Source organism: Jaculus jaculus, chromosome 14 (genome assembly GCF_020740685.1).
Source record: "Jaculus jaculus isolate mJacJac1 chromosome 14, mJacJac1.mat.Y.cur, whole genome shotgun sequence".
Taxonomy (NCBI): domain Eukaryota; kingdom Metazoa; phylum Chordata; class Mammalia; order Rodentia; family Dipodidae; genus Jaculus; species Jaculus jaculus.
The window spans coordinates 69412336-69424909 of record NC_059115.1 but is presented as its reverse complement, the minus strand read 5'-3'; the positions used below and the strand labels follow the sequence as shown (position 1 = coordinate 69424909).

Sequence of the window (12574 nt, the reverse complement as noted above, 5' to 3'; positions counted from 1 at the left end):
AGCACTGTTTTCCAAAATTTTCCATTAATGTTTTTAAATACAGCCATATACCTGAGCATTCTGAATGCTATAAACATACCCAATAGCAGTCAAGACTCACATACATTCATAATACACTTCAACAGAATCTGAGAGAGGTGAAACCCTAGCAAAACGAACTGTAACATTTGGCAGATTTCATGATGACTTGGTCTGCAGAACTCCAGCATTCACAAAGAAATAAAACTTTGAATTTTTTTTAACAAATAAAAATTCTGCTTTTGTATATTATTTAGAAAATGGCTACCAAGGCTTTATTGTCAGGGATAACCCAAACAGATATTCCATTATGTACCATGCAGAATGCAAAAAATAATGGTTTATGAAAAATTACTCAAAAATAAAAGGGAATCACCGTTTTCCTTTCCTTCTGGGCCATTAAATCAAAGATGATCTTTGAGTTGAAGTCAGATCAAGAGTTAATATAAAATTCCATCCATACATTAAGAAATTTACCCTCTTCCGTTTATAAATAGGAAAAACAATGGATGAGTGCAATTTTGGTTTTAAAATATGTTGTTTGGTGAAAACTCGATGTACTGCTTGATTCTTAAAGCTTTTCTTGATTCTTTGCCACTTTTATTGTGAAGACAACTTCTCATTCAGTTTCAAAGCTCTTTGATCTTTGTGAGTTTCAGCATTCTTTACCAGCACCTTTGGGAAATCACATCAGGAACATTACTAGAACATCTATATTTAGATTCCAAAGAGCAGTAATTTTCAATGGGGAACATTAACAAAAGAAAAAGTGACTACATACAATCTTTTACTTTTCCTGAAAGACGTTACTTCAGTAAAGCTAACATAAGACAAGCACAATTTATGATTATATATGCCAAACTGCTGACTACTACAACTGTCAGTCCTATGGAGAAGTAAGGGCTTTGTGTATACTTGTCATCTCTAAATCCTTACTGCAAATGTGTGCTGACCTGTTCAATCATAATAGGGAATAATTTTTAAAAAATAACTCAAGCTTTCAGGTAAATATGAAATATTTTAAATAAAGAAAAACCTTACATCTATGAGCTCATAGTCATTTTTGGCATACAGATGTCTCAGTAGGTACCAACGTGCAGTTGATACAACAGACTTGGGATATCCAGGCTGATACACCACTCTCTCCAAAAGTCGCCGGGTCTCTCTGGGAGAAAGATGCTCACACTTAGTTCAAAGCATTTAAGTTACCTTGGGCTATGTATATGCTAGTCTCTCAGAAATATTATCTTTGTCATTCCTTTGAAGACGTTACCTGATTACTTGATTTTGATTCAGATAATTAAGATAACAATAATGATTAGTATTTACTAAATGTTTATTATGCATTAGGCACATGATAAGTATTTTACAAATGGTCTTATTTAATGGTAACAGTCTTATTAGGTAGCTGTTCTAGAGTACAGATATAACAATATCCAAGGCTTGTGAAACTAGTTTGTGAAGATAACTATAAATATGTCTATATGTAAGGTTTCTAAGGAAAAACTGAACACAGATTCCTCATACCTTGCCCCCATTTTGCGGTTAAATTGTAACAAAGCTTGTAAAAACACAGCCAGTGGACAAAAACAAAGCTTCAAGGCTTCAGTTGTCGCCTCCTGAACCAAGGATGACCAGTGATCACTGGAAATATTAGCCTGTAAAAGAGAAGATAAATATTAGTCCAAAGTTTTGATGCATCAACATTAAAAAATATGCAGTTCAACTCTCATTTATTAATTGTGTAAGTCACCATATAAATGACAAAGAGGTGGGCTGCTACAGCGGCTCCCTGGGTCCTCAATGCAGCCCACAGGGCCACCCCCATGTGGGCAGTGGCCCCTGACAACCAACCCCAAGATGTTCTCGTTACAGATACCAACAATACACATTTTAATATTCAGCATAATGACTCAATACATCGTTCACTTCACATTTTAATAAAGTCAATTTAACACACCAATACATAGTCAATTTTAAACAGTAAATTGCAAGAAAACCCGTTTGAGCAATATTCTCTGAGTGCAGTGCGGGCAGCAGTCATTTGTGCAGTGACACAGGAAGCTGAGTGCTTAAAAAACATGGACCGGATAACAGAGTGGAGGTGTGCGCTATACTGACAGAGCCCTCAGCAGAAACAGGCAAGGCACAGCCTAATAAAACCACTCCTGATGACTCCGGAAAACCAGTGACCAGCCTCTCGCTGACATTTAAAATACGGCACTTTGAATTTTAAGAAATCAAAGTATTCTATAAAATTAGCCAAAAGCTTATAACAGAATGTTACATCAGTGTACTGAACAATGTGTTAAGAATTCCCTTTTATTTTGACTTTCCTATCTTTTTAGTATTTATTATTTTGAAGAGATTTTTTTCCTCTGTTCAAAGAGCTCATGAATTATAACATCACTGTTTCCCATATTCATCCACAAACTTTCTTCTCAGTAAAATGTGAGCTACTTGTCATCATTTTAATCACCATGCAAAGCTACTGACAACACCCTCCTCTCCAATCCCCCTCCAGTCCCCAGTAAGGCTGTGGTCACAGACGGAAGCACAAAGCTTTTTCCTCCTTCCCAGCACTTCTGCCTAATTGTAGTTTCGTGATTGTGGCAGATTTTCACAAGTTCGTATCTGATAACATGGTAACATGTATACACACTTTGATATAAAATCACTACAAATAACCTCTTTGAGAATGTCACACTGAATTAAGAAAAAAGTTAAATATTGCCAACTTTGTCACAAATGGGCAGCAAAGTTTAATTCTAATTTAAATGAACATCAAACAAAAAAAAAATCTATTGTCATAACTCAAATTTCAAGCTTGGATTTTTTTTTTTTTTTTTTTTTTTACTTTCCTCTCAAACAACTCTATTGTACCATGAGAACATGAGAATGACTGGTTCTCCTTTGAGGAAACTCTAAGAACATAAAAATGAAGCAGTTTTTGAAGTATGGGTCAATGTGGATTACAGATCTGTTTTAATTATTTATACAATCTGTGCAATCTACAGATTTCTGTTATTCTGATGTTCCTGAAGAGCTCTTCTCAAAGCCTGCCACAAGACATGTGGAAGAACTCCACAGAGTAACAACAACCTAAGAGAGCCTTCTTCTGTATTAAGAAAAGGTCACGGTCATAGCTGGAGCATCACCTCACCATGCACACTTCTAGTGCAAGCAGGGCCAGTTTCAGCAGACTTGAGAGCTTCCCACTCCAGCTGCCCTGTTGGGAAGCCACTTGCAGACTCTTCCTATAGCACATCTCTGCAGCACCCATCATTCCTTGAGACTGATACACCTGTGCCAACCACTAGAGAAGAGAAGGAGCATGAAGAGCATTTTAGTTTAGCAGAGTCCAGTACCCCACTCCCAACAGACTCCATAAATACTCATGAACTTGGTTTTCTAATATTTATTTACTGACTAGTTGTGTCCGAAACCAAAAAATTATAGGCCAAGAAATGGGTAGTCATACTGCTCATTCTATTTACACCAGCTTACTAGCCACATTAGTCTTAAGTCCAAAAGTTTCTCAAGATGGCATGCAGGTCAGGAATAAAATCAGACTGCAATGTGAAAACTGGTAAGTCTTGTAAATGCTGACCTTAAGGTAATCTATGCAGCTGTTGTTATAAGTCAAGATTCATTTTTTCCACATGAATATTAATTACTTTAGTACCCTTCCCTGAAAGACCATCATACTGAATTACAGTGATGGCTGGGTAAGAGAGCACGTGTGAGACTTTTAGGGCTCCCTTTCCACTGATCTCATTGTTTGTTCTGGCTTCTAACTTTATATGTAGTCATGATGTTCATTATCATTCAGACATCCAACTTTTTTTTTCTTCAGGTTTATGCCAGTCACTTTAGATCTTTTGTATTTCCTCATAAGTCATTAATTTCTACATAGAAATGCACACAAAAATCCTAATCATAGTTCAGGTTATGTGAAAGTGTAGTTTACTTTGGAGATAACTGAAATGTGATACTGTTCTGAACTCTTCTATACTTGAGTATGAATGCTCACTTTAATTCTGATATTTCTGTAAACAGTACTGTACAGTTTATAACATAAAGGTCTCTTACATTTTTCTCTTAAATTTATTTCTAGACCTTTGGCAATGTTTTGTGCTCACTTAAGTTGCTTTATTTTATTGTATTTTGGTTTTCTTCCCCAATAAAAAAAGCAGTTAGGGGCTGCAGAGATGGCTTAGCAGTTAAGCGCTTGCCTGTGAAGCCTAAGGACGCCAGTTTGAGGCTCGATTCTCCAGGACCCATGTTAGCCAGATGCACAAGGGGGCGCACGCGTCTGGAGTTCGTTTGCAGTGGCTGGAAGCCCTAGCATGCCCATTCTCTCTCTCTCTCTCTCTCTCTCTCTCTCTCTCTCTCTCTCTTTCTGTCTCTGTCACTCTCAAATAAATAAATAAAAATGAACAACAACAACAAAAAAAAAAGCAGTTAGTTTTTACATATTGACTCTTGGGCAACCTGGCTAAATTTACTTATTCTTGGAAGGGTTTTCTTTTTTGTACATAGACAATAAATTTTACTTTTTTTCTTAATATTTACATATTAATTTCTTCTCTAAAATTCTAATATAATGCTAAGTTAGTAACCTCAGGTAAAGTATTCACATTACTCTATTAAATATGCTGTTCACAGAAGATTATTGTAAGCATTTTTATCTGATTAGGAATGCTCTTTCTGAGTTAGGTAAGGGCAAGGGTTACTATGAAATGTCTGCAACTCTTCTTTAGCTCCTTTACATCTTTCATATCAACCCCTCAGAAAAGACATTATCTGAACAATTCTGAAGCATTATAAAAGCACACTGCAAACCAGTATTGAAATTCATTGGTTACTCTCACCCACAATACCCTTGTATCTGGAAACGGGTGGATATGTAGTGAGTTTAAAAAAACAAAGACAACATATCCCTTACCTCAACAAGCATCATGAAACATTTTAATTTCATTTTATTTGAGAAAAAGAAAGAGAATAGGTGCACCAGGACCTCCAGCCACTGAAAATTAATTCCAGATGCATGTGACACCTTGTGCATCTGGCTTAGGTGGGTCCTAAGGAATCGAACCTGGGCCTTTAGGCTTTGTAGGCAAGCATCTTAACCACTAAGCCAACCCTCCAGCCACATCATGGAACATTTTTACGTATGACTCATGTAGGAAAGGAGACAGCTTACCTGCCAAGCTGGAACAGAGCCTGAGTTGGACATGACTGTCTTCTGCAGCTCTTCAAGTACAGTGTCTGGAAGTGGCGTTTGTGTTTCCAGAAGTGATTTACACTGCACTTGTCTCAAAAGTAAGATAACAGCTGGCTGGTCAGGGTTATTCTTCAAATTCTAAAAATTAAACCCCAAATAAAAATATATCAAATGGAGAGCTGGGTATGGTGGCGCATGCCTTTAATCCCAGCACTTGCGAGGCAGAGGTAGGAAGATCGCCATGAGTTTGAGGCCACCCTGAGACTACATAGTGAATTCCAGGTCAGCCTGGACCAGAGTGAAACCCTTCCTCAAAAAAGAAAAAAAAACATATATATATAATTACACATACACACACGGCTCTAAACTGATAAAAGTAAAAGGCAATTAAACTATACTCCATGTTGGAGAAATTTTTTCTTAATTTAAGCCTTTTCTGACTAGAAGAAACAACTACAAAAGTTCAATCAGGCATGACACTGCTTGGGATTACCAAAGCCTCTACTTAAAACATCTGTCACTAAGTAACACTATAGTTGTGACATGTAAATCATTTTTATAGTTTTAATATGTCATTGGCTTAGTTTATTCTTAGATGATATACTAAAAAGTTTAGCATCTGAATATAAATAGCTGAACTAAGAAAATAAAACAATGAAGAGTAAATGTGATCGTCATTTAAGTGGAACAAACGTTATTCTTAAGAAGAGTAGAATTTTTTTTCTTTCTCAACCTTGTATGCTTTTCTCCCTGGAAGAGATTTCTTTGCATTAGAAGTAAGAAAAAGGACTCTTTTTCCCATTTCCATAAGCTATTACTTATACCCTAAATACATGAACACATATACAAATATACATATGTATATGTACCTCCTTCCACATATATATGTATCCCTCTAGGATCAAAGATGTTTTTATTTGTATACCTAATCATATACATAGAAAAGGTTGGGAAAAATCAGCTACTAGAACTAACGACTGAGGTTAGCACATCAGGTCAACAAAAGACATAAATGAACAGTAAATGTATAAAACAGAAACAAAAAAGTACACCAAAATGAATTAATAGCATTATGTAGAGATAACTTTATCAAAATATGTTTAAGTCCCATACACTAACAAATACAAAATATTCCTGAGAAAAACTAAATATATAATTAGTAACAATACCAAACTCATGGCATTTTTAAGACACCTTTCCAAATTCAGCTGTTTTTAAGTAGAAAATAGTGGTCTGTTTCCCTTCCTGAGTCAGATTAACATGTAATTAACATATACAATTTCCATGTAGTATTAGATACAGTATTACATAATTCAGTACGTTTATACAATGTGTTATGTTCAAATCAAGTTAGTGTTTTCATCTCCTTAAATATTACTGTTTCCTATGTTGGCAATCATCAAATTCTTCTCTAGTTAAAATATTTCTCCTGTTTTGTCTCTTAAAAGCATGCTTATCTTTTTTTTGGGTGGAGGGATTTCGAGGTAGGGTCTCACTCTAGCTCAGACTGATCTGGAATTCACCATGTAGTCTCAGGAATGCCTAGAACTCATGATGATCCTCCTACCTCTGCCTCCCAAGTGCTGGTATTAAAGTTGTGTGCCACAGTTACATCACAGTCAAATAGATACAAACAATATTTGACTGCTTTCTTCTAAGAGAGCAAAGGAAACAAAATGACACAGCAAGTTCACATTGCGTTCCCTAGTGTGTCACAGTAGTCTATGCACAGTAAACACCCATGATGTCATAGGCTGTCCTGAACTTAGCTCAGACAGGTTCCCTACATGAAAGACAAGTTCCTGCTCTGCTTTGTAGAGAATTTAAGATCAAAGTCCAGTCTTCTTCTTCTGTAAAACTTATACTTCTCTTTCAAAAGTCCTGCCTAAGAAGACAACCCAGTCCCCCTGGGGATACGGTAAACTCAAGTCTTCACAGGGAAAACCATGCTTAAAGCGCTCCTGAACCACCATGACTGTTGAGTAGATATGTGCAACTGGTTCATTCATTTAATATTTAGCACGCCCCCACTATATGGTAGGTAAGATTCTGAGTCTCTACTCATAGAGCCTATAGGCAGAAGGCCCTAGAATCCTAGCACATAAACAGTAACCTAGATGTTTCAGGTCCCTAATCAATTATCTCCATAGTCATTCGGCACTTTAGTTCAGGACTATGAGAAAAACAGATACTAGAAACATATCCCTCTGAAGGGTGTACTCAAAGATTAAAGGAAAATAAAGGACTTCATAATGGTATCCAAAAATGAAAATTAAAATTTCTATTAAGAATTTAAGTGTGAGGATGGAGTTCAGTGGTACAACAGCTGCCTAGCTACTTATTTCTAGCTGGGAGCTACTGAACAAATGAAGGCCCTAAGCCTACGCTTGTAAATACGGTGATGATAATGAAAAACTCCATCAGAGAGCTACTGTAAAGCTCAAATAAAAGTGATACATGTCATGACTGACTTGTCGTCAGAAAGTGTTAGCTGTAATCACCACCACCACCAGCACATTCCCCACCACACTCCACCTCCACGCATGACTCAGCATGAGTACCTTTGTGCACAGAGACTCGGCTTCAGATGTTCTTCCTGTGTCTACCAGACCAGTGACAGCTTGGGAGAAAGACCACTTTTCAAGAGACTGGTTGTAATTTTCAAGAAACTCTTGGTCCTTAACTGTAAACAAAAAATGCCTTGTTACTTTCTTCTGTAAATTCAATAATGTTCCCAAGGGGAGTAACTACAACTACATTTTGCCATACTTCTTTTTGAGACAGTGTCTGTACAGCCCAGGGTGGCTCCAAACTCATGATCTGCCTGCCTTGGCTTCCTAAGTGTCAGAATTACAGACTAGTAAACTTCTGAAAAAATTTATGATAAGAATACTTAAGCCTAATAACTTGACTTCACATAACTGTGATTTACATTAAAAATACTATCTACAGCAATGAAAATTCACTGAAAAAGATTTAATGATATGCTTGTATTCGAACTGAAGTACAATAAAGTACATGTTTTCAAATTATTCAATGTGAAAAATTCTGACACAGTTATACAGTGATGAACAAACATCACAATCAATGTCATGAACATATTATCGAAACTTCCCTCCTACCCTTTGTAATCGCATCTAGCTCCAACTTGCCCACAACCCACTGCTCATACATTGCTCCCGCCAACACCTCATCAGTTTCCAGCCACCAAAAACCAGATTTTATTGTATGTAACTTCATATGTGGCATGTTCATATACTGTGAAAATAAGTTCTACTCATTTTTATACTCCTGGAGCAAATCCCACTCATCAAGAAGTGTTATCTTTTCATGCTGTTAAGACGGAATGCCCAAGTTTTATCATAGACTTTCCTGTCTAGCTCAGGAATGATGTTCTGTCCCTTCCTTTTCTTGTGATGTCTTTGGTTTGAGAACTAAGGCAATACTGGCCTCACAGATGTTATGAAGAATTTCAACCTCTAATTTTCTAGAAAAAGATGTGTTGAATTTATATTATTTTTTTCCTTAAATGTTTGGTGGAATATATCAGTGAAGCTTTGGGTCCTACAGTTTTCTTTGTGAGATTTTTGAACTGTAAATTTAATGTCCCTAATACATGTATAGCTAATCAATTTATTTCTTGACAAAGCTTTTACAATGAGTTTTCTGATTTTCTCTCAGTTTCAAATATCAAGGAATAAGGTTACTTAAAAGACTTATATTCACCTTCTCATTGCTGCAGTGACAAACTTGCTTTCATTCCTAATACTGGTATCCTGTAGATGTTCCTGATCCATCTAGAACTTTATTGATTGTATTAATCTTCTCAAAGACCCTGTTTTCTGTTTGTCCCTCTGCCTGTGTTATTTCTTGCACATACCCCTTTATCAAGGAGACACTCTATTGTTTCTTTCCTCTGCTTACTTTGGTTTAACTTTCTCTTCCTTTTTCTAAATTATTTTTTAAAAAATATTTCAATTTACTCATTTATTTGTAAGTAAAGGGAGAGAGAATAGGCACAGCAGGGCCTCTTGCCTCTGCAAACAAACCCTAGATGTATGCACCACTTTATGAAACTGCCTTTACATGGGCACTGCAGAACTGAATCCAGATTGCCAGGCTTCGCAAGCAAGTGCCTTTAACTGCAGCACCATCTCAACAGCCACCCCCCCTTTTCCTAGATTCTCAAGATACAAGCTGAAGCTGTTTATTGGAGGAAAGCCTTACTCCTTTCCTAACATATTTAATGCTATAAAACTTCCAGTAAGAATGTTTCTTTCCAGCTCTTCTCCCAGGGCAGGTCAGCGCAATTGCCTGGAGTGCTATGCTGTTTATTACCAAGAGGACAACCGCATTCTTGTCGCCAGACATTATAATGTTAATGTTCAGTGTATGCAGAAAGGCTATACTCTGCTGCTGTTAAGAGAAAGAAGGGCTTGTTCTTTAAGTGTCAAGTAGTTCACAGCTTTCATTATATCTTTACTGATTTTCTATCCAATTCTACCCATTGTCAGTCAGTGCAAAACAATGTTCTCTGAGAAGAGAGTAACAAATGAGGTGAACTCTATAATCTTCATTTTTTATATGCAGTTTATTTTATTAAAATAATCTCAGTATTATGATTTTTCTAAAAGCTTACTTTTAAAAAATTTACCCTTATAATTCGTAAAGATATACACTAATGATGTTTAACATGGAATAAAAAATAGCTGAAAATCTAAAAAAAATGTGGTGAAAAATTATTCATCCAAGGCAAAAGTAGATTAACCTATTTATTATCCTAATTACAGGTCATTTTTCTTTTTTTCCTTTATTTTTATTTATTTATTTGACAGAGAAAGAGGGAGAGAGAGAGAGAGAGAATGGGTAGGCCAGGGATCCAGCCACTGCAGGCGAACTCCAGATGCGTGCGCCCCCTTGTGCATCTGGCTAACGTGGGTCCTAGGGAGTCAAACCTGGGTCCTTTTGCTCTGCAGGCAAATGCCTTAACCACTAAAGCCATCCCTCCAGGTCACTTTTCAATGAAGGCATTTAGAAATTTAGAAAACAACGCGGATAAATCTCACTAGACTAATAGATTTATAAAACGATTCTGATAATCTCATTAGCCAAGATAGCCAAGAAGAATCACAGGACAATTTCAGTGCTGGTTTTGTCCAGGACACACCTCAAACCCAAACTGGACCAATCTAGAAGCAGGTAAATGCTATACAACAAAGACTTCAGGTAACAGTATGTAAAGAATAGGCACACAGTATATATCACAACATGTAGCCCAGCACATTTCTATATAGCAAAATACTAATGGTTTCTTTAATGAATGTATTTTTTTTTAATTTTTTATTTATTTATTTGAGAGCGACAGACACAGAGAGAAAGACAGATAGAGGGAGAGAGAGAGAATGGGCGCACCAGGGCTTCCAGCCTCTGCAAACGAACTCCAGACGCGTGCGCCCCCTTGTGCATCTGGCTAACGTGGACCTGGGGAACCGAGCCTTGAACCGGGGTCCTTAGGCTTCACAGGCAAGCGCTTAACCGCTACGCAATCTCTCCAGCCCTAATGAATGTATTTTTATAACAATGCACACTGAAGTTGTTTGAGTTCCTGATTTCATAATTTTAGAAACCTGAATTCAATCATGCATAAAAATGCTTTCTAAAACTTACTTGAGGCAGATACAGCAGATAGCAGTGCCAAGTATAAATCCATCCTCTTTGGCTGAGCGCTGCTGACCAAAGCCAGTTTATCATCAGCATGGCAGGCTGCCATCAGACCAGCCCAGACAGCAGGGTCACCTAAACACAGGGCATGTAGTTAAAGCATGTGTTAAGATCAGCATGTTATTGAAAAGCTATCAAAAATAAGAGCTTATAAGCTCCTCCCAATGAAATGTAATTATATCTTTAGGAAAAAAAATCCATGTTTTTAAAGGAAGAAAGAATGATTCTTTTCAGGAAACACAGTGCTACTCTTAACCATCAAGACTTACCATTTTTCTGAACATATCTAAACATGGGGGATAACTGGCCGGTCTCATCCCAGGACTGGCACCACAGCTGTTTCAGTGCTGCACTCATATGGAGAGGACAACTCCAATCACTTCCCTATACATCAAGGACAAGCCTCAAACCCAGGCCCTTCTTCCCTACTCAGTTCCTGTTTTATAACTCAGCTGCAGGGTAAAAACGCTGACATAGTCTTTCAGTTCTTAAGAAAAATAAGAGTCAAATGAAAGGCTGAACACTCACTGACTCTATGTTGCAAGGGGAAGCCATGAAAGACACTTCAAAATGCCAAGTGAAGTGCTGTCTATATGACCTGACCCTTCATCCACTCATCTTTCTTTCCTTTCTTCATACTAGGACAGCAGCTTCAGGTGAGGTAGGAAGCCTGACAGCAATAGGCTAAAGAACACACAGGTTAGGTGCATAAACTTCTTGTAGGAAAATTAGTTGTGAAAAGAAGCTGGAAGAAGATTTGTAAATCTTAAAGATTTTATTATTATTTTGTAGTATACTTCAACAGTTAATCTTTTAAGACTTCTACCACTGAAAAACAATAGATGATTTTTAAAACCTTCTGATGTTGAGCTGGAGAGATGGCTTAGCAGCTAAGGCATTTGCCTGCAAAGCCAAAGGATCTTGTTTAGATTCCCCAGGATCCAGGTAAGCTAGATGCACAAGGTGGCACAAGCATCTGAGGATCTGGCATGCCCATTCTCCCTCCCTCCCTCTCTCCCTCCCTCCCTCCCCCCCCCCCTCTGCGCCTCATTCTCTCTTGCTCTCTCAAATAAATAAAATGATTAAAAAATAATTTCTGGGCTGGAGAGATGGCTTAGCAGTTAAGCGCTTGCCTGTGAAGCCTAAGGACCCCGGTTCGAGGCTCGGTTCCCCAAGTCCCACGTCAGCCAGATGCACAAGGGGGCGCACGAGTCTGGAGTTCGTTTGCAGAGGCTGGAAGCCCTGGAGTGCCCATTCTCTCTCTCTCCCTCTATCTGTCTTTCTCTCTGTGTCTGTCGCTCTCAAATAAATAAAAAATTAAAAATAATAATAATAATTTCTGATGTCTGGGCATGTGTGTGAGAGAGAGAACTGGTGCGCCAGGTCCTCCAGCCACTGAAATCGCACTCCAGACACCTTGTGCATTCATCACCTTGTGCATTCACCACCTTGTGCACCTGGCTTATGTGGGTTCTGGGGAATCAAACCTGGGTCCTTAGGCTTTGCAGGCAAGCGTCTTAACCACTAAGCCATCTCTCTAGCCCTCTTCAGCTCCTGTTTTAAGTATTGTACAATGTCCTCAGTGTGTCATTTATCAGGATGACATAA

At 37.8% G+C, this 12574-nt stretch overlaps 1 protein-coding gene across 3 annotated transcripts in view; it reads right to left on the bottom strand.

Moving 5' to 3' along the window:
• Window positions 1–265: 265 nt before the first annotated feature.
• The window catches only part of Ttc37 (tetratricopeptide repeat domain 37), a 77721-nt gene continuing 65412 nt past the window's right edge, over window positions 266–12574 (bottom strand). For all 3 annotated transcript variants that reach the window (XM_045133591.1, XM_004651614.2, XM_045133592.1), the window contains 7 exons: window positions 10913–11041; window positions 7807–7928; window positions 5225–5383; window positions 3182–3334; window positions 1546–1676; window positions 1060–1183; window positions 266–693 (listed from right to left, as the gene is read on the bottom strand). In XM_045133591.1, the coding sequence (XP_044989526.1) occupies window positions 619–693; window positions 1060–1183; window positions 1546–1676; window positions 3182–3334; window positions 5225–5383; window positions 7807–7928; window positions 10913–11041 (893 nt within the window). In that variant the 3' untranslated portion in view covers window positions 266–618. The remainder of the gene's footprint in view (window positions 694–1059; window positions 1184–1545; window positions 1677–3181; window positions 3335–5224; window positions 5384–7806; window positions 7929–10912; window positions 11042–12574) is intronic.